The sequence below is a fragment of the Sus scrofa genome, chromosome 17, assembly GCF_000003025.6.
Source record: "Sus scrofa isolate TJ Tabasco breed Duroc chromosome 17, Sscrofa11.1, whole genome shotgun sequence".
Lineage (NCBI taxonomy): Eukaryota > Metazoa > Chordata > Mammalia > Artiodactyla > Suidae > Sus > Sus scrofa.
In genome coordinates this window covers 62,173,745-62,200,612 of record NC_010459.5, presented here as the reverse complement: position 1 = coordinate 62,200,612, position 26,868 = coordinate 62,173,745, and the positions used below count along the sequence as shown (strand labels likewise).

Sequence of the window (26,868 nt, the reverse complement as noted above, 5' to 3'; positions counted from 1 at the left end):
GAGGATGAGAAAGGGAGCGTCCATCACTGAGCTGTACTGGCCGAGGGCCTCGAGGGCACCCTGGGTCCTGTGCCCGAGAAGGCCGCCCGCCGCGGGCTGGGCTCCCAGCTCAGAACAGCGCGGCCCAGCCTCCCCTCCAGGCTCCCCTCGAAAACCCGGGCCGAGCAAACAGAAAGGCCTTTCCGGTGAATTTGCGTGCTTGCTGCACCTCCATCAACACTCAGGCCAAACCGACAGAGGCCGGACTCGCTCGTGAGCAGCAGTCTTCCTTTCGGGTCCCCTCTGACCACAAGTGCGGGGTCTTTGGGGGGACGTCTTGCTCGACGTGGGAAATCGCGAGCTGTCCCGTTCTGGAAGCGCCTGACGTCAGGCGCGCAGACAGAGCCCGGGGGGAGCGGGAGCCAGGCGCCCCCCACCCGTGTCGGCGTCCCCGGGGGATCAAAGCGTCTGTTCTGGGTACTCGCCCCTGACTGTGTCTGACACTTTGCTGGTTCCCGGAACAAGTGAAATCAATCTCTAACAAGTGTTCATTCCTTTTATAAAAGGGTGTTAAATCACAGCACTCCTCTTTTTAAATAGTTTGAGTCATTTAAATAAGGCGTTGGGGTGATTTTCCTCGTTCTTAGAGCGTCTTTCCTCTGCACGTGCGTCTTGAAAATCTGTCATTACTTCGTGCGAGGGCCGCCCGCTCTTTGTCAACAGGGAGGGAGGAGGACCTCGAGGACAGGCGGGGCACGGTTTCTAGGGCGCGTCCAGGCCAGGAGGGGTCCCCACGCGCCCTTGCCAGGGCCTGGGATCCGTGGGAGGGGACTCCGGGGGCAGGTCCCCAAGGATGGGCAAGGGCCCCAAGGTCCCACCCCACCCACCCACTGAACTGCCTTGGCCTGGCCGCCTGGAGAGGCAGCACCAGGGCAGTCTCCACGGCCTTCACCCAGAGCCGGGGTTGCCACCAGGGGGCGGAGGCGGGTCCCCCGGGACACTTGGTCATATGTCAGTGTTGCCGTCACAACGGTGGCGGGGGGCAGGGACGCTGCTAAACACCCCGCTGTGCACAGGAGGCCCCACCACAGACCATGCCCCGACCCCAGGTGCCGAGAAGCAGAGCCAAGCAGGTTTGGGGGAGACTCTGGCCGGGGACCCCGGCCCCGTGACACCCGGGCCCCAGGGGCGGGCCGACCGCGTGGGGCATGTCCGGCCCACATGGAGCAGACCAGTCTAATGAAGCTGCTGCTACTAAAGGCACTAACCCACGCACCCCGTGGTCCCACCGACCCTGGAGGAGGGTGCGACCTCCACGGGCAGGGGGGCAGGGCCGGGGGTGGGGGAGGGTGGGTCGGGCGCTAGAGGTCCTCGTGGGCGGGGCTCAGGTCCACCCGCTGGGCCTTCCCAAACACCAGGAAGATGCACAGCCCCAGGCTGCTGACGGCGGCCACCAGGTTGAACACAGACGCCCAGGAGCCCGTGGTCTCGATGAGGTAGCCGCCCAGGCACACGCCCACGACACCTGCACGTGAGGGAGGGGTCAGGCAGGCTGGGGACGGGCAGCCCCACCCCCTGAGCGCAGTGGGGGTGCTGGGGGGCCGAGGCAGAGGCCCCGTCAGTCATCCAGGCGCTGGACTCTGGGGGTTCACCCACGTCTGTGGGCCAGGTCGGCAGGGGCTGTTATAAGGCACTGTTCTCCCAGGGGCCAGCTACAGAGTCTGGGCAACCCCTCTGCCCTGACACTGTGGGACCCCTGCAGGGAACCAGCCCCATCCCCACCCCCCCACCCCCGCCCCACGGGGCTGACGCTGCCAGGAGATGGGAGGCTGCCAGGTGGCACCCTGGGGAGCTCTGGACTTGAAAGCCACAGGCAGGGGCCCAGCCCACCTCTCACCTGCCAAGGCCCCAGCTGTGTTGGCCACACCTGTGAACAGGACAGAGGGTGAGCACAAGGACGGGTCAGAGGAGGCCCTTGTGACCCGCTCGGGGCAGCCCACAGGGGTGGGGGTGAGCTGCTCTCAGGCCGGGGCGGCCCAGGTGCTGCGTCCTCACCAAACAGAAAGCCGGCACAGGACGGGGCCAGGTCCTGAATGTTAACGGAAATGCCACTGTGGGAAAGAGGAAAGGAGGCAGGTGAGTGACCACAGGGTGGCCGCCACACGCTGAGCCAGCGGTCTGCCCGCCAAGCACCTGCATCCTGGACACTGGCCAGGAGTCTGGCCTCACCCCGGCCAATGGCTCAGTCCCGGCTTGGCGGGGACGCGGCCCAGGAACCCAGTCCCAGGACAAAACACAGCAGGAAGGTGGGCTTGCTTGACCGCAAAGGCACCTGCTGTCGGATGATTCGGGAAACAACATCAAGTTGCCGATTCCCAAAATGCGCTGCCGTTTTCCTGGTTAAACGCTAAGCTGCTACTAGTTACAACAGCCAAGATGTGGAAACGACCTGAACGTCTGTCCACCAGGAGAGGACTGGGTAAAGGAGGCGTGGTCCACACACCGTGGAATACTACTCGGCCATAAAAAAGGAAATCACGCCATGTGCAGCAACACGGAAGCAGCTAGAGAGTCCCAGACTAAGTGAAGCCAGACAAAGACAAAAATCTGATATTACTTGTATATGGAATCTAACAAAATGGTACAAATGAACTTCCAAAACAGAAACAGACTCACGGACATAGAAAACAAACTTATGGTTACCAAAGGGGAGGGGTAGGCAGAGGGTAAATTAGGATCTGGCATTCACATGTACACACTGCTATGTGTAACACAGACAATCCACCACGGCCGACTGCATGGCACTGTCACATATATAATACATATATTCCACGATAGGGAAATATACTCAACATTTTATGATAACCTATACGGGGAAAAAATCTGAAAAAGAATACACATATACATAAAATCACAAAATACATGCAAAAAATCTGAAAAACAATACACATATACATAAAGCAAAAGGCTGTACACTTGAAACTAACAAACACAACACACGCACACACACGCGCACGCGCACACACACACGTGCGCTTGGCCTGCGGCTTCGGCCGTCCAGGCTCTGAGGCCTGAAGCACAAGCCTGGGGCGGGCTCGCGCCCCGGGGCTCACGCGGTGCTTCTGGAGACCAGCGTCTCCTCTCCCAGCCCCTCCCCAAGCACCGGTTTTGTTTTTTCCCAAATGGTCCTGGTCCATGCGGGCTCCATGCCGCCAAGCCCCTCGCCTCGGGGCGCACGCAGGTCCACCCTCCACGCACCCCCCCAGCCATGTGGCTGCCCGCGTGCCTGGGACCCAGGAGCCCGGAGGCGGTGCGGGCAGCTTGGAGCGCCCGGCCCTCACCTGTGGTTGAAGGTCTGGAGGCCGATGGAGGCCGATGCAAAGACCACAGACGTGCAGAAGCTCGAGGTGTGACCCAAACACAGGGCGAAAACGCCGGACAGGCCAAGGCCCATCACCTGCAGAGAGAGGGACAGACAGTGAGGACACCATGGACCCTCGTCAGCCCACGGACCCCCCCCGTCGTCGCCACCTGGGGTGCCCTGAACAAGGGTCCGTGGGCAGCCGTCCCCGGGATACGGGGACAAGACCACCAGCTGGTCGGAGCCCAAGCAGAGACCCATTCGACGTGAGCAGACCCGGCCCTAAAGTGGGCACCGGGGCTCAGGGAGGGGCCTCAGGTCAGCCAGGCCCTGGCACCGACCCTCAGCGCCCTTCAGCCACCGGGCTCCCCGGGCCCCTTCGAGGCCAGGGGACTAAGAGTGGGAACAAAACAGGGACGTGCAGGGGGAGCCAGCCCATCAGAGGAGCCTCCTACCTGCATGAACTTCCGCACGGAGATGGTCCTATAACCTGGACAGAGGGGGCCGGGGGTCGTTGGCCGCTGTGCGCTGCCCCCCACAGGATCCGCCCCCCCGCCCCCCGCATCCACCCCCACCCCCACGGCTCGGTGTGAGTCCCACCCGGCCTGCTGCGGGGAGGGAGCGGGGAGAGGAGGGCCGGGCCGGGCTTGAGGAGGGCATCCCAGGCCTTCGTGAGCGTGTGCCCACGTGTGTGGGCGCGGGTGAGGGCACCACCCTGCCGCGTGTGTGTGCTCTGAGAGGGTTCGAGGCCCAGGTGGGCCCAAGCCGCCCCACGGTCTCCCAGTGCCTCTTTGCGTTTCTGCACCTGTTCTGATTTCCCGCAGGAAGCCCGGTCCTCGGCCTCTTCCCAGGACTCCACCCGCACCCCGGGGCGGCTCCCCGCCCCGCCCGGCCCTCCCCTGCACCTCACCCTGATTGATGAGGTGGTCAGACAGAAGCCCGCTGAGCAAACTGGCAGGAATGGCCACCAGCCAGGGCACCACGTTGAAAACCCAGCCCTGCAGGCGGCAGGGGGGACAGGGCTCAGAGGTGGCCAGGCGGCCACCCATGCCCACACTGACCAGTGCGGCTCTCCGCCCACAGGCTGGGCGTCAGGGGACAGGCCCTCCGGGACCCTAACTCACCCCCACCCGCTGAGGAGGGCACACTAGCCCCGTCTCCCCGGGCGCAGAACCTCCCTCGAGGCTCTCACAGCCGGTGTGACAGAGCTGGGGGGACACGCCCCACTCGGATTGTGTGGCCAGGGGGTTCTGGGAACCGGGAGAGTGGCCAGGCAGCCGAGGGGGAGCCGGCTGCGCTGACGGGCAGGTGGCAGCCGTGTCCCCGTCACAGCCCCCGCATGGCCCCTCCAGCCGCACCCGGCGGCCTCGTGCGCGCCCAGCCCCCACCCTGGGAACGGCGGGGCCGCCAACCCACCTTGGAGCTGGGGAATGTCTCCTCAAAGAAGGTTGGCAGCCAGCAGAGGAGGATGAAGAAGGAGCAAGCGGCAGAGAGCTGGGAGGTGACGGCGGCCCTGGGGGCGGGCGCCGGCTCAGGATCCATGTGCCAGGCTCGGGATCCACGCCCCAGCCCTCTTCCCGCTCCAGGTGGCCAGGGGCCTGGGGGGCAGAGCTGAGAGGGGGCCCACCCCGTGCGGCCGCTCGTCCTCTGGCTGTGGTCCCCAGGGCCCCAAAGCCCAACCCTGCCATGCCCGCCGTGCCCGCTGTGCCCCACTCACCAAACCGCAGGCTTTCGGAAGAGCTGTCTCCAGGGCACCTTGGTGGGTCTGGACACGGGCAGGCCCTGCGCCAGGACACCCAGGGCCAGGATGAGATCTGAAGGGGCAGGGCAGGTCCACATGAAAGCCGTGCAAATCAGGGACAGCTCTGCTCCCACAGGGATCCCCCCCACCAGCCCGGCTGTGCATGGGGCAGGGGGGGCAGTGGGGGTGGCGGTAGGGGGGTTCCTGTCCTCTCCATTGGCACCCAGGCTTGGGTTGAGTTTGAACCAACTTCCTCCATCTGTCCCCAGGTCCTCAAGGCCCCAGCCCAGCTCCCTCCACCGGAAGCTGCCGCCTCTGCCACTGCAAACTGCCTCTGCTCGTGCCAGCCTTCACTCAGCGGCTCACAGGCTGGACTTGGCCATGACTGGGCTGAGGGTTCAGGGAGCGGATGCCTTCTGTGAGGCTCCACCTAGAAGGCAAAGCCCAGCCCCGGGCGCCCTGGCCTGCTCTGCGGGTGCCGGGTGGAGGGGACAGGTGCCAGGCCCTCACCCTCCCCGGCGGCGCACGCACCTCTCTCGCTCAGCAGGCACTTGTACACGTACCACACCCAGAGCAGGGTGAGCCCACCCGAGAAGTAGAAGACGCTCGGCCAGCCGTACCAGTCCAGGAGCAGGGAGCCCACGGCCCCCGTCACCAGAGTCCTGCAACAACAGGGGTGCGGCTGGGGCCCCCACTTCACCTGGGCACGGGACGCCTCCAAGGCCCCCACCTGGCCCTCCCGGAAGCCGGTCTCTGCGTAGTTCACCGGGGATGGGAGGGTTCAGGGGCCTCACGTTGCCAAGGGGCCAGAGTGAGCACGGGCACAGGCACGCAGCCGTGCCTGCCTCTCTGCTACGCCTTCAGGTTGACCTACAACTGTGGTGTGGATGCTTTTAAAATAAAAAAGGCACCAAGGAGAGTTCCCCGGTGGCCTCACGGTTAAGGATCTGGCGTTGTCCCCGCAGTGGTGGGACTTGCATCCCAGGCCTGGGAACGTCCGTCGGCTTCGGGTACAGCCAAAAAAACTAAAAGCAGAAACAACCAACAAAACCTCCGCGCTGTTTTCAGCTTCAAGCATCAGAGAGAACGAGACAGAACGGAGAGACCAGACCCAAGCCCCCTCAGGTCCCACGGATCCTACGGTTCCCAGTGTCCCCCTGGGCCCTTCCTCCCGCCCGCACGCAGGCTGGCCTGTCCGGTCGGGCGGCCCCATCTGCGGGGGCTTGGCCAGGAGACAGTTAAAGGAGAAAGAAGGGGAAAAGCTTCCCCGCCAAGGCCAGGGGGCCCGGGGAGGGCCGGCCGCCCCCCGCACCTGCCGGGCCGGGTCTCTCCCCGCGCTCCCCCCGCACCCCGCACCCCGGGAAACTGGGACTGCAGATCCACAACGACCTTTGCGGGGTGAGGACACCCCACGAGGCTCCCCTGAAATTCACAGTGCCAAGGGCGCCCCGGCTGTCCGTTGGGGCTGCTCCCGGCCCCTCCACATTCTTGCCTAGACCTGGGCAGCAGTGAAGTGAGGGCCCTGAGCCAGGGGGCGTGAAGCCCAGAGGACAGCGGGACGTCCTTCCCACCCCAGCGCGGCCTCCCCAGGGAGGGTCTGGAGCTTGGGGGGGACAGGGCGAGGGGCACAGGGTTTCAGCTCTGGACACGGCGGATGCCCTCCACGCCGATCACAGGCCACCTCTCCCACCGGGATGGACACCCCGTCCAGTCCATCGGCAGAGGCGAAAGGGAGAGGGATGCCCAGCCCATGGGCCGGAGCCCCTGAGCGGCACCTGCCTCTGGCCCCCAGGACACAGAACTCAGGTCAAGAAGCGCTCTGCACAGAGATGGGGGCGGGGGGGGTGGGCGGCAGCCAATGCCTCCCGAGCGCGGGGCCCACCGTGGTCTCCAGACCTATGCCGCCCTGTCGCAGATGTGCACGCGGCCTGCCCCTCCCCTGGGACCCCCCGGGGCTGCTCTGCCAGACAGCCGAGACTCACCCGAACTGGGAGCCGGCCCCCACAGTGCTGTAGGTGAAAGCTCGCTCGCTCTCCCGCACCTTCTGCGACAGCAGGCTGGTCAGCGCAGGGAAGTAAACCCCTGAACACGTAGAGAGGGCAGGGCTGGGGGCGGCTGTGTGCCCAGGCGGCCAGCCGGGGGAGGGGGCGGGGGGTGGCTCTAGGGGACAGTGGGGGGACAGCGGGGATGATTCAAGTCTTGCTGTCCTTTCTCCATGTCACCCGCAGTGCTGAGGAGACGTGCAGCGGGGGGGCGGCGGGGGGCTCACTCAAGGTCCTGCCACCAGGACAGCTGCGGGGGGACTTCTGCTCTGGCTCCCAGAGCCAGTCCTGGCACTGACACGCAGCATCCAGCGTGCCAAGTGCACACACACACACTCACACACGCTCACACACGTGGTGTGCTTACATCCAGTGAGACCTGAACAGCCCTGTGGGATCACACAGCCAGGTCCAGGGTGTGACACTGCCCTGCAGCTACTCGAGATGTCACCACAGGGAGGGGGCAGGGAGCTGGGGACCTCCCTGCACTGTTCACTGCAACTTCCTGTGAATCTATAATTATTTCAAAATGGAATTAAAAAAAAAACCTGCACAGGGGACTGTAGTCTTGCCTGTTACACTGTGGTTTCCTCTGAAGCGCCTGGGGGAAGCTCGGAAGCCAGGGCACGGGGACACGGCCTGGTGACCAGCTTCCCATGGCCACACCAAGTGCCTGTCGCCCGGGGTGAAACTGCTCCTTGAGCCCCAGTCTGGCCCTGTAACGGGCCATAGGCTGGCCACACAGAGAAGTCCCTCTGGCTCCCAGGAGGGTGGGGAGAGATGGCCGCGCCGAGAGCCGCTCAGCTGGGTACCCAGCGGGCCACCCCCAGCCGGGCGTCACATGGCTCCGTCCTGGAAACTTCACCTGCAGGGCAGAGCACCAGCCACAGCCACATGGGGAGCACATGGTGAGTCTGAAGGAGGGCAGGTGCTGGATCCCCGGTGCCCCTGGACCACCCGTGGGTCAGATAGGTGTAGCCGATCAGGAAACAGGGAGGCCACTTCTGGGACAACTGCGGCCCCAGGATACGGGATGGAGGCAGGCCCACGCCCTACGCGGGCCCTGGGAACGGGGACCTGAGGTCAGGAGGGGTCACGTCCAGGCGAGGGTGCAGGCAGGAGCTCAGGAGCTCCCCCTCCCTGGAGGGTGGGCCATGAGCCCCTGCCACCAGCGCTCTGGGGTGACATTTGGGGGCTCCCTCCATAAGTCTAATACCGCCAAAACATGGGAGCCGAGGTCTTGGGAAAGCTGGCACCTCTCAGTCTGCTGGCTGGCCAGCGGGGGCCACGGACTCTGACCGGCCACACACACAAACTTGGCAAGACCCCACCGTGTGACCGGAAGAGCTGATGGTACCACATGGCCACCTGGCTGCACCAGACCCCTGGCAGGGGAGGACATGTGACCCCAGAAGGTGCTCAGGTGCCAGGGCTTCGGAGCACAGGGAAGTGCAGCCAAGAGCCGGCAGCCCACCAGCAGGGACAGTCCTCGCGGCCGCCTGGCCCCAGCTGACCCACCGCGGGGGAGGGGCCCTCATCGGCAACAGCGCTGAGGTGCTGACACACTTGCTGTCATTCCTTCGAGGCACAGGTTGAGGCACAGCACACCCAGGGCCACACGTGAGGACACGCATGCGTGCACACGGGAACCCACCTGAACACGCACCCGTGCACACAGGCACACGCCCACCCACCTGCCCCCGGCTCTGCCAGGCCTGGGGCCGGAGGTGGCATGCCGGCAGCGTGAGGGCAGACCCCGCGTGCCCCTTACCTTGGAGCAAGCCCGTGAGGATGCGAGAGAAGGTCATGAAGGCCAGGTGGGCGCTGCCCAGGTGGGCGAGCAGCGGGGTGGCGGCGGTGATGAAGCCCCAGGCGGAGGCCGACAGCAGGATGACCTTCTCCCCGCCGATCCTGCACAGCGACGGGAGGGCGGCTACGGGGAGCTGCGCGGCCCGGCGCCACCCCTCGCTTGGAGCAGCACTCTGGGGGGTGGGCGCTGCAGCCAGCTGTCCCCACCGGCCCCAGAGCTGCCTCCGTGGAAGCCAGGCGCTCCCTAGGCAGCCAGGTACCCTAAGCCCCACCAGTGCCGGCCCAGTGTCCCCGACGTGCACCTCGGGCCTCCCCCCTTCACTTCCTGGAGCCCCCTCCCCAGGAGCAGCCCCCCCCGGCGGGATTACCTGTCCCCCAGGTGGCCGCCCACCACCTGGGTCAGGCAGTAGCCCCAGAAGAAGCTGCTGAGCACGACGCCAGCCTCTTTCTTGTTCCAGCCGAAGTCCTGGCTCATGGCAGCGGCGCAGACGGGCATGCTGACGCGGGCGCAGTACAGCAGGCACGTGCCCAGCAGCAGGGTCCCTGTCCATACCTGGCCCTCGGGCCTGCAGGGGTGAAGGGGCCTGGTCAGGCCTGGGGGAGGCCGACCCTCTGCACGGCGGTCACCGTGCCAACATCCGTGTCTGCTGACTCCCAGGAGAAACAGGCAGAAATGGCACTCAAGCAGCGACGTGGGGACGCCCGGATGGCTGCCGTGGCAGGTGGAATAAAGAGCGGTTGGGGAGGTGCTGCTCCCAGGACCTGGGGCCCAAGAAGGCAGCTGGGCAGAAGCCGGCAGCCAGGAACCCGCCAAGCTATGCCAAGGGCCGGCAGGCGGGCGAGAGGAAGCTCGGACTCCATCTGCAGACACGTGGGCAGGTCTCCCGCCGGCCGGCCCCTCGGGGCTCAGGCTGCAGGCCGACTGGGGAGGGGGACAGACCAGCATGAGGCCAGGATCACCGGGGTGGGGGGAGCTCTCGCCTGGATGCCTCCAGGGAGAATGAGGCCTGGAGCCCGAGGGTGAGGGCGGCCTCACGCCTGAAGTGGCTCTGAGCCAGCGGGCAGCACACTCCCAGGAACCGGCTAAGTGGGTCCATCGGTCTGTCTGTCCATCCATTATCTCCGGGGCAGGCCCTGGGCCGGCAGCAGGGTGGGGCCCCACGGCAGCGCCCTCCTCCAGCAGGCTGGACCCCTGACCCTGGCGCTGGGAGAAAGTTTGGGAGCAGGAAGGAGCCCCTGGACCTCGTCACGGCTGCTACCACCCGGAGCCACAGCAGCCACCACGTCTGGGGGAAAATGCAGAATGAGGCCCCCGAGCAGAGGGGCTTGGCCCCCGACACTGGCCTCCCTCACAGGTCAGTAAATGGCACGGTGACCCGCCGGCTCCCGGTGCCCCAACAGGAGCCACTGACTGGCCTGGGGGAGGCCTGGCATCAGTGTCCAGGTCCTCCTGCCCGGCCCTCTGCACAGGCCACTCCCCCCTCAGCAAACTGCAGGGTACTTTACCCCCAGGAGCAAGCGGGGGACGCGGCCACCCCAGATCTTAGCTACTGAGGCCCCACGGGCCCCCCAGGCCACACCCTCTCCTGTCGCTGCCCCAGGGAGGAGGCAGCTGACTCCAGGCTCAAGAGCACAGCTCTGGGGTTTTGCTCATTTCCCTTTGGGCTGCCCCGCAGCACAGGAAGTTCCCAGGCCAGGACCTGAGCTGCGGTTGCGACCGACGCTGCAGCTTCGGTAACGCCGGATCCTTAAGCCCACTGTACCGGGCTGGGGATGGAACCTGCGTCCCCGCACTCCAGAAACGCTGCCTATCCTGCTGTTTTTCTTTCTTTTTTTACGGCTGTGCCCGTGGTGGCATGTGGACGTTCCCAGGGCAGGGATCGAACCCGAGCCACAGCAGTGACAAGGCTGAATCCTTAACCACCAGGCCATCAGAGAACGCCTTTATTTATGTTGACGTTTTAGAGTCGCACCTGTGGCGCATGGAAGTTCCTAGGAGCTACAGCTGCCGGCCTCCACCACAGCCGCAGCAATGCAGGATCCGAGCCGCGTCAGCAACCTACACCACAGCTCAGGGCAACGCTGGATCCTTAACCCACTGAGCGAGGCCAGGGATCAAATCCACACCCTCATGGATATTACTCGGGTTCTTAACCCTCTGAGCCACTACGGGAGCTCCCATCACTCGTGGGTTTTGGGGCAAAGGAGCCCAGCCTGCCATCCCCAGACGGATCCATGTGTGCGGGCCAGTGCCTGGCTCAGAGTTTGGGAATCACTGCCCAAAATGCTACCTGGCCCTTGACGGAGTGTGTGGTCGGAGGCGTTGACCAGCTCTCCGGGAGGAGGGTCTTGGGTGCTGTTCTGGGCCCTGGTATGACTCAGGGGAGCCCTGCCCAGCCATGGGGCCCGGCTTCCCAAGTACACAAAAGAGGCTGCACTCGACCATGGATTTCAAGCTGGTAGCTGGTCACTAGGCGCCATGCGGTCACCGTGGGCGGGGCTCCGGAACCCTCGCTGTGACCGCCTGCTTCCTACACTAGAACCCCCTATACGGGTCCAGCGGGCAGCAGCTGAGCCGGGAAGACCCATGGGTCTGCAGGTGCAGAAGCCTGACAGGGCCTCCACTGAGGCTGAAGAGGGGCCCCCCTTGGAAATGCCCAGCGACCCTCATTGACCAGGGAAGGCATTCTGGCCATCACACCTGGGCCTGCTTCCTGCTTCCTAAAATGCTACCGGGGTGACGGGGAAGCCAGGACGATGGGAACGGAGGCGCCGTGACAGATGAGATGGCTCTTGGGGCTCTGCCTGAGAGGTCAAGGTGGAGGTCAAGGTGGGACCCCACGGCCCAGCTCACCAACCCTCCCTGGGCCTGGTGGACCCCAGTGCTGGTTTTCTTTATAGAACCAAAGCCTGAGCTTGGGGCGGGGGGATCTATGAGGCCCACGAGGTCCCAGGCAGCCCATCTTCCCCGGGAAATGACGGCCGCAATCCACCCCCTCACCCTGGTTTCCGAGCTGGGCGCTGCAGGCCTTTGGGGGGACGCTGCTCCCTCTCGGCAAACACTCCCGAGGGGCCGAGGGTGAGGCGCAGTCCACGGTGCACATGAGAGGCAGGCCAGCCGGCCCCCAGCCCACCTCAGCCGAGCTGCCAGGCCCCACGGGACTGCACTGCCGTGGCCTCAGGCACCATCAGGAGAGCCCAAGGCAGGCGTACGAGCAAGGGCTGGTTTTTACCGTCTGGTGCCAAGGCGAGTGGTGGGGGCTGGAGAGCAAAGCTTTGACTTCCCAGGAACAGCCCCGGTGCCTTTAAAGGGAGATACATTCCTTTATGTGGTTGAGGCCACCAAGGGTCACCTGCTTGCAGACAGGCCCACGCCCTGGGCCCCCCTCCCTCCCGCAGGTGCCCTGCACTGTCACCTGAGAGCCCGGCTGTTTGCTTTCTGGGTGAGACGTCCAGGTAGAAACAGGGGAAGGCTGGCAGGTCCTCAGAATACAGTGCTGTCCCCCCACCCCCAGCCTCCTTATGGCCCTGGGAGGTCCAGAGAGGCCCATGAGCTTCCAGGCAACCAGTCGCCCTGGGCTTAAGGTGCTGGCAGCTTTCCTTGGGGGCTGTGGGGAGCCAGGGTTTGTGTACTTCCTCCCCGGGCCCTGGAGGCCCCTGCAGCCCTGTCCCTGAGCTGGCAGGCAAAGGGTTGTCCTCCACAGCTTCTGGGGACAGAGAACAAGCAAGTCTGGCTAGAGGGGGGCAACCCGGACACGGCCAGCCGCTAGCGTGCGGATTAGAACACCAGACCCAGAATCCAGTAGGAGCACAGATGGTCGGTCACAGCAGGATGGGTCGCAAAAGGCCTGAAGAGCTAATCCTGCCCACTCTGGTGGGACCCGAGTCCCAGGTCTGTGCCCCAGCTCTTCAGGATGCTTCCTGCAAACTTTCTAGAACCTTCTGCCTCCCGCAAATGGCCCCTGAGATGCATCCACGGCTGAGCAAACAGGAGGTCACATGGCCCCTCCATTCAAAAAAGGGAAATGCGCCAGTGCCGAGGGCAGAGGGCGGCCGCCAGGGAAAGCGCTCGGGGCCAAGGTGGCCGGCTGCCTCCGCCTCCGCAGTTGTCCACGCAGGGGGCACCCAGGCAGCAGCCACACACAGGAGCACTTGTGACAACTCTCATGACCATTATCCACTCGGGGGTGTGAACAGCCTTTTCCCGCCGAGCCCCACCCCCCAGGGCCCCCATCTGCCAGGGCTCCTTCCTAAACTGGGCATGGAGGCAAAGGCAGCCAGGTCCATAAGATCGCAGCCTGCAAGGGGGGACTGCTGAGGCCCCAGCTCTCTCCACCTAGCTGGCTGCAAAGCCTGCCTGCCACCTGGGTCAGGGCAGTGCCTGGCCTTGGCAACCGCCAGGGTGGGGTGGGAGGAAGTAAGTGGAGGCAGGCGGCAGGGTGCTCCCTGGCCCCGGCACACCTCTGTGCCACCCTCCCGCACCCACAGGCACCTGGCAAGGAGACCGCTGCTGGGATCTGGGCGCCCACCCAGGCACTGAGCTCTCCCCCAGGGCACCGTGCCCTGCCCCGCCTCGCAGAGCCTCTGGCTTCAGAGGGCTTCTTGTGACCTGACCCCCGCCGGCTTTGCCCACTTCTCTGCCCAGCCTCCGGGGCTGTCCCTTGGGGCTTTCCTGCAGGGCAGGGGAAGGCCCCGGACAGCCGGCTCCCGGAGGACTAGGAGCTGGACTCACAGGGCCTGACTTCAGGCCTGGGGTCCTCTGGCTTGAAAAGGGGCCTCAGCCCACAGAACCCAAGGGACCGCTGAGCCCCAAGTGGGTGGTGTGGGGGCTCCTCGGGGGTTTGAGTTCTTGTGAGTCACATTCAGGAACCAAGCCCCTGTCCCAAGGCCCCCTGCACGTGGCAGCAGGTGGTGGAAACACCAGGACAAGCAGTGGTGACCTGCCTGGGCTCTTTCTCCCCCACCACTGACACCCCCATGGGGCCCTGGTTCCCATCACCCGGCTGGCACTTAATGGCAGGAGGCAGCCATCTGCCCCAGGTTCCAGGGTGTGGCCCCCACCAGCCCAGTGACTGCCCTGCAGCTACAGGTGGCCCTCAGGTGGGTGGTCACAGGGGGCCTGGGTGGCAGATGTGTATGGTCCTACCGGGCAGCTCCCTCTGCGCTGCCCAGAACACGGCCCCGTCCCCGCAGGCCTCCCTGCAACGCCCCCAGACCCCGGCCAGGAGAGCGCGCTCAGGGGACCCTCCCCGCCCTGCGACCCAGTGGAAGGGAGGAGTGTCCCGGCCCCCCGCCGGCGACGCGGCCGGAGGTGCGCGCCCCCCGGACGCCCGCCCGTCCCCTGACCGCCGCCCCAGCCCCGCGCGGCCCCACCTGGACCACTGGGCGTCCTCGGCCCCGTCCCTGCGGGCCTCGTCCGCGGGCGGCTGCATCGGGCGCGGACGGCGCGGGCGCGGCGTGTCCGGGGCCCCGCTCGCGCCCGGCCGACCCACCGGGCAGCGCCGCCCAAGTCCACGTGTCAGTCCCAGCGGCGCTTCCGTCCGGCGCGCTCCCAGGACGTGTCGCCCCCGGACGGCCACCGCGGCGGGCGGGCGGGGCGCGCAGCTCAGGTCCCCGCCCCGTTCACGTCCGTCGGGGAGGCCGGGCCTCGCGGGCCCGCGGGCGGGTGGAACCCTCGCGCCGCCTGGCTTCGGCCCCGCGGCACTGGCGTCCGGAACGTCGCGGGCGCTCCGCTGCCGGCCCAGGAAGGATGGGGCTCGGGCGGGGCTGCGCCGGCGGGGAGCCTGGCTCCACCGCGCTGCTGGGCGGGGAACCTGCGTGCCCTGCGCACAGCCCGCGGGCGCGGGGGTCCTCCGCTCATGGGGCTGCGGAGGCTTCAGGTGGGAGGGTCTCCTTCCCCCCGAGAGGGCAGCCGACTCCGGGGGCAACCCGTTTCTAAAGCAGACCTCGCTCGGCAGGTGGGCTCCGCCTTGCCCCTGGACCAGCCCAAGGAAGCTGGGCAGCCAGTGCTCAACCAGGGGCCTGAGCCCTTCACGGCGACCTTCTGGGGAGTTCATGATGCGGCACAGTGGAAACGAATCCGACTAGGAACCATGAGGTTGCGGGTTTGATCCCTGGCCTTGCTCAGGGGGTTAAGGATCCAGCATTGCCATGAGCTGTGGTGTAGGTCGCAGACGCAGCTCGGATCCCGCTTTGTTGTGGCTGTGGTGTAGGCTGGCAGCTACAGGTGGGATTCAACCCCTAGCTAGGGAACCTCCACATGTCGTGGATGTGCCCCTAAAAAGCAAAAAAAAAAAAAAAAAAAGACCTTCTGGAGTTCCTGTCGTGGTGCAGTGGTTAACGAATCCAACTAGGAACCATGAGGTTGCGGGTTCGGTCCCTGGCCTTGCTCAGTGGGTTAAGGATCCGGCGTTGCCGTGAGCTGTGGTGTGGGTTGCAGACGCGGCTCGGATCCTGCGTTGCTGTGGCTCTGGTGTAGGCCAGTGGCTACAGCTCTGATTCGACCCCTAGCCTGGGAACCTCCATATGCCGCGGGAGCGGCCCAAAGAAATAGCAAAAAAAAAAAAAAACTTCTGGGTTCAGTCGCCTGCCAGGCCCTGTGCACTGGGTCCCACGGACCCTCGTGCTCCAGGGCACAGTGGCCTGGCCCATGTGGCAGGCACAGCCAGGGTGGAGGGGCTGCGAAGGTTGGGACGGCCACGGCGAGTGGGCTTCTGGCCAGGTCTGCTTCACCCAGCTGCCACCTCTCACGCCCACAACCCGCCTCCACCCTGACCCACCTCTGCCTGCCCTCCGCACAGCACCCTGGCCGACTCAGCCCCCCCGCACGTAGGAGCCCCTCCTACCAGAACCTGACACCCTACACCCTGGGCCCCCCTTCCACTCCCTCCAGCTCCTCTGTGTCCTCCCCAGGCCGGGCCTCTGCGGCGCCCCGGGCCTCGCGCCGAACTCGTACACGCCGGCCCTTCGTTCCGCCCTTCTGTGGTCCACACGATGCTCCAGGGACCAGAGAGACGGCGGGGAGCTGGAGCGGCTCATCCCCAAACAGCCCACGGCTGAGGCGGACGGGTGAGCACCGCACAGCTCCCCTGCCTCGGGCAGTTCCCCTCGCATCTGCCGCCCGAGGCTCTTCCACGATTCCGTCTAAAGACCCGGAACTACGTCATGGTGGACATTTGTCACTTCCCCACGCCCCTGTCCTCCTGGAGCTGACGATCCGGGCAGAGAGAGAACACAAGAAGGAGACCGGGGGCACGGGCAGGGCCTGCAACAGGAGGGGCTGCTGGTGTCCCCGAAAAGGTGCAGGAGTCCCGGCTGAGAGCAGGGAAGGTGCGGGCGGGCTGGAGGCCAGCTCCAGGCCGCTGGACCCGGGGGCAAGGGAAATGGGACAAAGCTGGGGGGGGGGGTGTCACAGGATCACCCTGGCTGCTGTGTGGATGGCTCAGGGGCCAGGGCTGAGGTGGGAGGACTCCGGGCCCGGCGTGGGGGGCTCCGGCCAGGCTGGGAGGGGTGGGCGCAGAACTCAGGGTCCGGGCTGGGTGAGGAAGCTGACAGCAGGGCTCAGGGGAGCACCCGACAGATTCCAGACACCCCAGGCTGGCAGGGCCTCGGTCCTGGGTGAGGCAGAAGGTTCGGAGGGCAGCCAGAGCCGCCAGGCCAAGCACCACATCCGGAGAGGGAAGCGGCCCTCGACGGTACTGGCGGCCAGGGTGGACACGCGCTCTGGCTTCGAGGGGCCTCTGTGAGTTACCTCAGCCCCATCCAACAACGGGCTCCCGAGGTTCAGGCGGACAATGACAGCGGCCGTGTCCAGGGCACACGGCAGGCCCCACGAGCGGGGAGCCCACAGCTGCCGAGCGCGAGGCCAGGCCCTGGGGCTTCAGCAAGGCTCTGTCCAGGGTCCTGGGCCGCCTTCCAGGGAGGCTGTTCCGGACCCTGAGAGCGCCGGTAGGCCCCTGGGCCTCGGCACGGGCACGAGCACACGGTGGAGCGCCAGGTGCCAGAGCAGCCCCTCTGCTTTGAAGATTTGGAAACTCTCATAAGCAATGACAATGACTTAGGACCTTCTAATTCAGCTTCAGGTCACAGGGCGGGCAGCCTGACCAGCTCCACTGCCTCCACAAAACTGAACCTTAATTTTGTTTATTTAATTAATTTATTTTTTTAGGGCCGCACCAGCGGCATATGGAGGTTCCCAGGCTAGGGGTCAAATCGGAGCTGCAGCTGGCAGCCTACACCACAGCCACAGCCACGCGGGATCCGAGCTGCCTCTGTGACCTACACCACACCTCACGGCAACGCCGGAGCCTTCACCCACTGAGGAGGACCAGGGATCGAATCTGCATCCTCATGGATGCTAGTCGGGTTCATGACCGTGGAGCCACAGTGGGAACTCCCGGAAAACTGAACCTTACGGGCGTGGAGAACAGAGGGCAGGCTTCCGGGTGGGACAGAGCCACGGCAGAGGCCGGAGCTCCCTCCCACTCTTTCAACCCCCACGGAGAACGCGTTACATGACACTTAATTCTTTGTTCCGAGCATCTTCATGGGAGGAAAACAACGAGCTTTCAGATGACACTCTGAGAAAAACATGAAACTTTTGCCATGAGATTAAGAACAGGCGGCACGAGTGGCCTGTCCTGCATTTCTCAAAAGATCCTGGGGGCCCCACCCACGCCCCACAGGAATCGTGGGGAATCACAGGCTCGAAGGCGTGCAAAGTGCCAGGACGGGGACTGTTTCACGCAGCGTCTGACACGACCGATGCTCGCCAAACACGCGCCCGCCAATCCGAAAAAGCAAGGCGTTTCTGAACCAAAGACACCGTGTCGTGCGTGACGTGCACGTGTGAGAATAAGACAAGTCCCGGCAGCGATCACACTGAGCCAAGTGAGTTAGACACGGCAAAGAGCACGTGGGACCCACACGCGGCATCTAACAGAGAGGGTGCAGTCGGACCCTCAAAACAGGATCCAGCTCAATGATACAGAGACCAAGCTTACAGTGACCAGCGGGGAATCGTGGGGGGGGGGGGGGCGGTAAACGGGGGAGGGGACGGCTGGACGCTGCTCGGTACCCACAGCGCTAACAGGACCCGCAGCACAGCCAAAGGGCTACCTGCTCAGCACCGTGTGGGCCCCGCTGTGGGAGAAGAATCTGAGTATAACTGACTCGCTTTGTTGTGCACCTGAAATCAACACAACTCTGGAAGGCCACTGTTCTCAGTAGAATTAAAAAAAGAAAAAAAAGGCCAGAGCGCTGCCCTCCCGGGGACGCCCCGCCCGAGCGGCTCAGCCTGGTCTTCTGTTCAGACCGAACTTGGCCGAACCACCCAGAAGGGAGCCCTGCTCCGCCACCCTGACGGCGGCACCAGCTCTGATGTGCTGTGTGTGCAGTCCCCTCCGAGGGCCCGGGTCCCCCGCTGCCCACGCTCACAGACGCAGCGCTTTAGGAAAGCGGCCCCCTGGCAGGATGGAGACAGGCGGGGCCGGGGTCTCCGTGCAGGCCGGCCCCGGGCCCAGCAAAGAGCCGACTTTCCTAGAACCTGGGAACCTTAATTCAAATGGCAAACACATTGGTTCTCACTTGCTTTACAACAATCCCCGCACTTGAGAAGATTCCAAACCAGGGTTTTTCCTGCAGTGACTTCATTATCAGGAACACAGGGTACCAGAATATTCTCCCTTTATCTCAAGGCACTTTGGGACTTTCTAGAGCTGCACCTGAAGCATATGGAGGTTCCCAGGCTAGGGGTCGAATCGGAGCTGTAGCCGCCGGCCTCCACCACAGCCACAGCCACGCCAGACCCGAGCCACGTCTGCGACCTACACCCCAGCTGACGGCAAGGCTGGATCGTTAACCCACTGAGCAAGGCCAGGAATGCTGGTCAGGTTCGTTTCCACTGAGCCACAAAGAGAACTCCCACAACGCACTTTCCACAAGAAAGCATGGAAGAAATAAACGACCCCTGTAAAATATGACATTTTAACAAACACCACCGAGGGGGCAGAAGGGTGCAGACACTGAGCATTCGCTTTCTGGAAAGGTCTGAAGTTGATCTGCTTGCGGCAAAGAGACCGCAAAGAGGAGGAAACAGGAGAGTCTGCAAAGCTGCCCCCTTGAGGGTTTGCAGCCCTCTCAGGAGGAGCTAAACCCCTTAAAGCAAGGTAAGGAAGCTGAGAAGACTCTCTGAACCCCCGCGTCGCACCAGCGCCCAGCTCACCTGTTTTGGCACTGGCTCATCAAGCTACTGAGTGAGCTGGCAAATAAAATACAAAGACTTTCTACAGCCAGAATTCCGGTTGTGGCTCGGTGGAAACGAATCCAACTAGTATCCATGAGGCCACAGGTTCGATCCCTGGCCTCGCTCAGTGGCTTGGGGATCTGGCATTGCCGTGAGCTGTGTGTAGGTCAGAGATGTGGCTCAGATCCGTGTTGCTGTGGCTGTGGTGCAGGCCGGTAGCTGTAGCTCCAATTGGACCCCTAGCCTGGGAACCACTACATGCCATGGGTGTGGCCCTAAAAAGACAAAAACAAACAAACAAACAAACAAAAAGAAAAAACAACCAACTTAACTATAACCATTTAATGGGATCAGGCAGGAGACAAACCCACACAGGTCCTGATGGTTTATGGACACCTGCTGCTGGTAACATGCATCTCAGACCGTCTGCTTTCAAAGACGGGTCAAATTGACTATGTGCTAACTGTGCATGGAAACAGTCTTATACACGCTCATGATAAAGGATTAGAAATAAGCTGAATGGCCTGGTGCTTTTCAAAAAGTGTATAGTTCTCTCTCTTCTTCCTTAATATTTTTCTTCCAGCTTCTGCTGCACTTGACTATTAATAACTTCAAGGAGAAAGCCCGTTTTCTCTAACTTCAAACTTCAGAGGAAGCGATGCTAGAGAAAGGACACCTCCGAGGTGGACTGCTGAGACGGAGTTGAAAGGCATCATTTTGGGGATCAGGAAAGGCCCCCCCATCCGCACAGGGTCAAAGGGCAGGACAAAGGGCCAGCTGAGGCCCGACTGATCAATCACCCTAGGGAAAAACTGCCAAGCACTGACCCCACGGAAAACCGGTCACTCAGATGCCACACGGAAGGAGAGAGGGAGCGGGGGGCGGGGAGGGCAGCAGGTGCCGAGGACGCGTAACCGGGTCTGCAGGGACGCCACCAGCACAGCCCGCCCCGCACCCTGAGCACCTGCCTGGCCTTGCTTGCCAAGGCCAACGGGCCCCTCAAATTTGCCTGCTGACGGCTTTTCTCTCCATCCAGTCGGGGCCCAGACACTCCACCTGGCAAAAGGAACCACACGGTGCTGGAGCCCCTGCCTGGGGAGGAGCAGCTCCGGAACGAGCTGGCACCAGCACCAGGGGCACCCATGCAGGACCCGAACACACGGGCCCGCGCTCGAGCCCCACCCACCACACAAGCATCCCTCCCCAGCTCCCCGCTGGGCGGGGGCAGACGCGGGGCGGGGAGTCAGGACTCTTAGGACAGCGGGGGTGCAGGCCTGGGTGGCGGTGCTCCCTGGGGAAGCTCGCCCCGCCCCCAAAAAAGGTGTGTCGGGGCAATTAAAACTTTCTAGAGGCTGTTTTGGTCCTTCTTGACGTTAAAGGGAAACCTTTATTTTCAGCGAAACGGCCTAGGAGAGACGGTTCACTGATCCCCTAGGAAAGAGCCTCTCCCACACACAGCACCAAATATATATTAAAACAATTAAAAACACACAGCCCCCCCCCCAAAGCCACACAACCCAGACCAAGAGGGCAAACAAATCCAACTCAAAACCCTCGCACCAAAGTCTGTGAGTTGGGACCTGCAAATTGCTATCCTCTTTCCGATGAGAAAACCAAAGGAAGAATCACGGGGCTGTGGACACGCTCCCACACGGAGACCTGACCTCGCCTCGGAGGACGGAGAAGAGCGGGCTCTGCCTCCTGCGCCCACAGAAAGCAAACCGAGCGTCAGAGGGCGAGCCTCCGGGGCCCACTGTTCCCAGGGACCCAGCCTCGGCGGCACCCGGAGGCCTCCAGGGACCGCAATGCCCCGAGCGCCCGCGGCAGCCCGAGCTGCTTCAGGACGCGCGGCGCCATCCGCGCCAGCCTTCCCGAGACAGCGTCCAGGGCCTGAAAGGGCCCCTTTCCCTTAGAAAAAGGTGCTGGGTCAGAAACGGCAAAGGGGAAAAGTCTCTGCTGCAGAAAACGTGCTCCGTCGCAGGGGCTGCGGAGCCACAGGCCCGCCCGCGGCCTCTACTTGGGCTCCTCGATCGCGCCTTTGCTGAGGTCTGTCATTTTGGGGTATTTTACTTTCTTCTGGTCCAGCTCATTCTGAGCCCAAAGGAGGAGTTTCAGCAATTTTGCCAGCTTGGGCGTGGACTCACGATTCTCATAATCGAGGACGGCTTGGTTCACCTCGCTCCACACCTAGAAAACAAACCCGCCGGTGACCCCCGGCCCGCAGGCAGAGCGGCGGCGGCAAGGGCCCCCAGGAAGCGCCCTTGGTCTCAGGGGAGAAGCTTGTTGTTTCTTTACACAAACCCGAAGCCGCTCACAGTGAGGCACCCGCAGGCTGTTAGACACAGTCTGCGCGCCCGGCCAGGCCCAGGGGTCCAAGAGGAGAGGAGAGGCCGGCACGGGGCCGGACCAGAGGGGACCCCGAGGACCCACCCCTGCAGATGGGGCACTGCCAGCTGGAGCACAGCAGCGGCGATGGGGACGGGCAGTGTGGAGGCACTGGAGCCTGAGGGTCTCCACGCAAACAGGAAGGGCGTCAAGGTAACGGAGACACGCCGGCCAGGAGGCTGGACGCGCCCCGAACCAGACATGGCCTCTGTGCCCGGGCTCGGGGGCAGCTGTGCCCAATCCCCCCCGCCCCGAGCCCACCTTCTGCCTCTGCAGCATGTTGAGCAGGTCCCCGAAGGGCGACTCCTCGGGGCTGTCGAAGGCCAGCAGGGCCAGCGTGCGCTCCATCTCCGTCAGGCACTCCCGGCTCTCCTCGCCCTGCTCCGCCAGCTGCGTCTGCGCGAACTCCAGCGCCGCCTCCGTCTCCCGCTGGCGGATCAGCTCGATCAGGTGCTGCTGCTGGGCATCGGCAAGCAGGTGGCGTGAACCCTGGGCAGCCAGCCGCAGGGGCTGCCCTGTGGGCCACGCCGCCCAGAGGCAGAAGCGCATCTCAAAGGACAGCTTCCTAGCACCTCTGAGTTACTGGGTTTGCGTTTTTAAAGCAACAAATAGCTTCTGAAATCCTACGCCAACAGCCAACTTCCCCGCGTGAAGGAAAACACTACGAGAACTAGCCTGGGCACTTCTGAATCCCCGGAGGTGACCCCGCTGACCCAGTGTCCACAAACCAGACGCCACTCGACCAAAACTCACCTGCAGGTGGAAGTAAAGGTAGCGGTTGGTGTCCAGCAGCTCCGGGTGCAGACTGTTGATGAGCGCGATGGCCTCCTGGATCTGGCCTTTCAGAATCATCTCCCGGATCTTGATGCGCTCGTCAAGCGTCTCCAGGTCCACACTAGGTTCGATGCCGGATTCCATCCGGAACTTCTCAGCCGCTTCCTTGAAGCCCTCTGGAAACGAAAGCCACCATGGCTGCTCGATTAAGGCAAAGCCCTTTCATCTCCAGAAAGCCTTGAATGAAGACCCTCTGAAGCATTCCCGGTGTGGCGCAGCGGAAACGAATCCCACTAGGAACCACGAGGTTGCGGGTTCGATCCCTGGCCTCGCTCAGTGGGTTAAGGATCCAGCGTTGCCGTGAGCTGTGCTGTAGGTGGTAGACGCGGCTCAGATCCGGCTGTGGTGCAGGCCAGCGGCTACAGCTCCAATCAGAGCCTTAGTCTGGGAACCTCCATATGTCGTGGGTGTGGCCCTCAAAGAAAAGACAAAAAAAAACCCCAAAAACAAACACCTTCTGAGAGGCACCCTTGTAGGGGCGAGGTGACTGGCTCGTTAGGCTCCTGATGCACAGAAACAAAGCAGGAGCACTTTGTCACCGTCCATCCCGCCCGAAACACCCCGACCTCGCCGATGGCGAGGATGGGTGCTGAGGCCAGGGTGCTGGTGCAGCTCCTTGCAGGGGCTGGGGCCAGGCCTGGCGGGGAGAAGCTGTCCGGCCGGCCGGGGAAGCAGGGCCCTGGCGGCTGGCAGGACGCAGCCACTGCCCCTTTGGTGAGTCCGTGACCCCCTTGGACATGAAAGCAACGCCACCCACAGCGCTCCGCCCGCCGACACACGTGCGCACACAGCTTCAGGCCGCTGCTTCCTAACGCTTGTCAGAAAGGAGCCCTAACAGAGATGGACCCGGGCCGGGGGCGGGCACCCGGAACCCCCAGGAGGAGACTCGCACCCTCTGGAGACCCGTAGGTGGTCTCCCAGCGCCCAGAGCCACCCTCCTCCTCTCCAGGGTCAGGGGCACTGAGGGGCAGTGGCTGGCCAAACGGGCCAGCCCGGCCTTCGCGTTGACTCAGAATGACCCTCGCTACTCCGGCCAGTTACAAAGACGTCCAAGGCCGAGCAGCAGGGCTTGGCCTCTGGTCCCGGAGCCCTAGGACCGTGACATCGGCTCCAGAGAAGGGGCATCCCTTTAAAACGATCGCTGCAAGGTCACTGTGTCCGCACTGCGTTTGGCTGAGGCCTGACCGCGGGGCAGGGCCGTGGTAAGGCCTGCTGGGCACAGCCCGGGAGGAGCCTGTCCGAGCGGCACGGCCTCAGCGCAGCCCGTTACCTGTGACCAGGTAGTTCATGATGAGGCGGTTCATGTCTGCTCGCTGGACGTGCAAGTTGTTGAGCTTCTCCATCCACTCGTCCTTCGTGATCTCGTCGGGTTTTTCCGCGTAACTCATTCCGAATTACTTCTACGGGGGAAAAAGGAATGTTTGAGGAACCGACGAAGAATTGTGTGTCAGCTGCGAACATTTTGGAAACAAACACAGCGACAGAGCAAGAAGTAAAAGGCAGAGGGGGCAGATACTTGCGATGTGGAAAACAGCAAGTGCAAAGGACCTGAGCCTCAACACGGTCGGTGTCTGGAAGGTAAGACGGACGCGAGGAAGCGCTGACGGTCTTAGAACCAAGGTCTGGCGGTCAGCTGGGGTCAGACTAGAGCCCTCCAGGCCGAGGGAGAGCTCTAGAGGGACCCTCTCCTAAGCAGAGGGCGGCTGCGGGAGGTACAGGCTGAAGTCCCGGCTGCTGTGTGTGCCTGAGAGAAGCCTGCGTCCCACAGCCACTGGCCAGGCAGAAAGGGAAAGGTCCGACGGCAGCGAGAGTTAACAGAGCCACGGGGCTCTCCCCACCCGACCCTGGGCTCCCCCAGATCTGCCTGCACGCAGACGCGCGCAGCTCCTCCCGCTGGACGGAGTCCCTCCAAAACTCACCACTGGGCTGACACACACCAGCCCGTGCACAGACTGTGCAAAATGGCACAGTGTGGAGGCCGTGCACCCAGAGTTCATCCAACAGCAGCACGGACAAACATCCTGTGCTTCCCGGACCACAGGCCCAGCTCCGAAACCCTGGCACAGACTGGTTTCAGAACTTAGAATTGCTCAGACTGTACAGAGACCATCTGGGGAGTTCCCGTTGTGACGCAGCAGGTTAAGAGCCTGACAGTGTCCGTGAGGACGCAGGTTTGATCCCTGGCCTCGCTGGATGGGTGAAGGATCTGGCATTGCCGAAGGCTGCGGTGGCCTGGACCCGGCGTTATGGAGGCCTGTGGCTGTGGCTCCAACTCGACCCCTAGCCCAGGAGCTTCCACAGGCCGCAGGTCAGGATGTAAAGAGAAAAAGAAAGTGTTCAGCCATACACACACACACACACACACACAAACAAAACTGCTTTGTTGTTGTTGTGAGGGCCTGAAACATGACCCTCGGGAGGCGGTCACCCCTGGGAGAGGGTCCCTGGGAGCAGCAGGCAGGCTCTCGAGACAGACGGTGAGTCCACTTCAGTTTTACCCCTGTTACTGACAAAGGTGTTGCGGATATTACCTTACATCCAGCAAAGTACATCTGAAATTGCGTCCAGACATGAAGCCTAAAGGACGCTCTGGTTTCCCGGCAGACGTGGGAGGACTGTGGGTGGTGAGGGCTGAGCCGGAGGATGAGCCAGGGGCCACCCGGACAAGGAAGAGCAGCTATGCAAGAGCCAGAGGGCAGAGCCCACCTGAGGACACCGAGCCAGGTGTCTGCTGCTGGACCTCACGTGGAAGGACAACAGAACCAATGCGATGAGGACCATGGAGACCGGGAGACCCTGGCGCGTGGAGCCGCAAGTGAGGAGGAAGGACTGGGAGAGGAACAGGTTTGAGGAGCCAGGCCAGTTTGGGCTGCCTATTACACACGCCGCAGGAGTCAAGGCGGCACCTGGATCACAGGTCCCGAGCTCAGCGCCGGAAGCATTCATTAGGGAAACATGCGCCACACCAAGACTGAAAGCCCGGATTCCGCCAAGGCTGCCCAGGGAGAGAGTGGGCGTGGGGAGCAGAGGGGCGCCAGACCAAGTCCTCGGTAGCGGGGACGCCGTGCCCAACTCGGATCAGCAGAGGAGGAGGCGCGGCGAAAGCAAACTTAGCTTGTAGGAAGACCTAAGCGGGAGCTGCGGTCCTTCCAGCGCACACCTAGCCCTCGCGGCTACGGCCAACTTCACGACCAGCGGCGTAACTCCCTCAGATCCAACCCTGACTCCCAGACAACAGAGCGAGAGCTGATGTAACAGCGCTGGAGAACGGACCCGGGAACCACCCCAGCTCCGAGGGCGCGGGACCCCAGCTCCCCAAGCGGCAGCGTCCGACCTCAGCACTTGGACCTCCGCTCTGAAGCGGCTCTGTGTCCAAACAGTTCCCTTGCGACACAAGTGCGCCGTGTCGACAACCATCACCCCAGCAGGCGACCGCCCCTCAAGGCTGCAGCCTTCCCTCGAAAGGCGCTCGGGTCGGGAACACACACTGAATCCCGGACCCGGGCTCCGCCGCGGCTAGCGAGGAGGGAGGCAGGTTGACTCGCAAACCCTGCGAGCGCCGCCTCCCGCGAGAACGCGGCCCGATTCGGTCCTGCTCGGACCTTCGACCCGGAAGGCCCTGGCGCGGGACGCCCCGGCCCAACCCCCTCTCCGGCCCCTCTCCCCTCTCCCGCCCCGCGCCCGTCCTCCCCGGCCCCGACCCCGGCCCGGCCCCTCCCCTCCCGGGGCCCTCCGCTCCCCGCCCCCGCCCCGCCGCGCTCCCGCGGGAACGCTGGGCCCGACCGCCCGGGCCCGCCGCGGCCATCTTACCGTTCGGATCCCGCCTGCCGCGCTTCGGGGGGGGGGTCTTCGCGGCCGCGCGGGGGGCCGGGCTGGGCGGGGAGGGGGCGGCGACGCCGGGGAGGGGGAGGTGGAGGCGGGGGCCGCGGCGGAGGCGGGGGCGGGGAACGGGAGGGCAGACGCACCGGCGGCCGCCCCCTCAGCCACTTCCCGCGAGATCGCCAGCTCGAGAGCCGGCAGCCAATCAAGTGCTCCCGAAGGGGGGGCGGGGCGAAGCGGCCCACCGGAAGCGCGGAACCCCAGCTTCCGCCCTTGCGCAGAACTCCCCTCGCGGCGCCCTCGCTCTACGGATTGGCGCGAGAGTCAAAAGGCGTCGGCCGCTTCTGGGTAAGATGGCTGCCGCGGAGGTGTCGTTGTGGGGCAACTTTGCGTCGGGACGGCGACATCTAGACTGAGTCGGAGGCGAAGGTTCCAGCGTCCTTCCGTCTTTGGTGTGAGCCCGCGGGCATGGGCGGGAGCGGGGGGCAGGCGCCGGTGCTCCGCGCAGGCCCGAGGCAGGGTTCCTCCTGGCCGGGCGCCTGCCTTCGCGCAGGCCGGGGAGGAGCCGCCGCCCGAGCGCGGCCGGCGGGAGGTCTCCGCTCCGACGGTTGGGGCGGGCTCGGGGGCCACGCGGCCGCGGCCGAGAGCGTGCAGC

At 64.0% G+C, this 26,868-nt stretch overlaps 3 protein-coding genes across 8 annotated transcripts in view; 1 reads left to right on the top strand and 2 right to left on the bottom strand.

Annotated features, from left to right (window-relative positions):
• Window positions 522-14,499, bottom strand: SLC17A9 (solute carrier family 17 member 9). The gene is made up of 13 exons (XM_021078237.1): window positions 14,306-14,499; window positions 9,301-9,498; window positions 8,895-9,034; window positions 7,064-7,163; window positions 5,613-5,743; window positions 5,058-5,154; window positions 4,757-4,853; window positions 4,251-4,338; window positions 3,796-3,830; window positions 3,321-3,436; window positions 2,035-2,090; window positions 1,877-1,906; window positions 522-1,504 (listed from the first exon to the last, which is right to left on the bottom strand). Exons 1-13 carry the CDS (start codon window positions 14,362-14,364, stop codon window positions 1,341-1,343), a joined length of 1,311 nt encoding a protein of 436 aa, XP_020933896.1. The 5' UTR covers window positions 14,365-14,499; the 3' UTR covers window positions 522-1,340.
• Window positions 19,506-26,391, bottom strand: GID8 (GID complex subunit 8 homolog). 6 transcript variants are annotated; one of them, XM_021078239.1, is made up of 5 exons: window positions 26,205-26,391; window positions 23,665-23,794; window positions 22,314-22,510; window positions 21,822-22,019; window positions 19,506-21,362 (listed from the first exon to the last, which is right to left on the bottom strand). In XM_021078239.1, exons 2-5 carry the CDS (start codon window positions 23,780-23,782, stop codon window positions 21,189-21,191), a joined length of 687 nt encoding a protein of 228 aa, XP_020933898.1. In that variant the 5' UTR covers window positions 23,783-23,794; window positions 26,205-26,391; the 3' UTR covers window positions 19,506-21,188. The 6 variants fall into 6 exon arrangements, with proteins under 6 accessions (XP_020933898.1, XP_020933903.1, XP_020933899.1 ...); XM_021078244.1 differs by lacking the exon at window positions 26,205-26,391 and adding an exon at window positions 25,729-26,043 and having other exon boundaries at window positions 21,822-22,016; XM_021078240.1 differs by lacking the exon at window positions 26,205-26,391 and adding an exon at window positions 23,943-26,040.
• The window catches only part of DIDO1 (death inducer-obliterator 1), a 48,070-nt gene continuing 47,719 nt past the window's right edge, over window positions 26,518-26,868 (top strand). The window contains 1 exon segment of the mRNA XM_021078224.1: window positions 26,518-26,667. The gene's annotated coding sequence lies outside the window, so the exon portion shown is untranslated.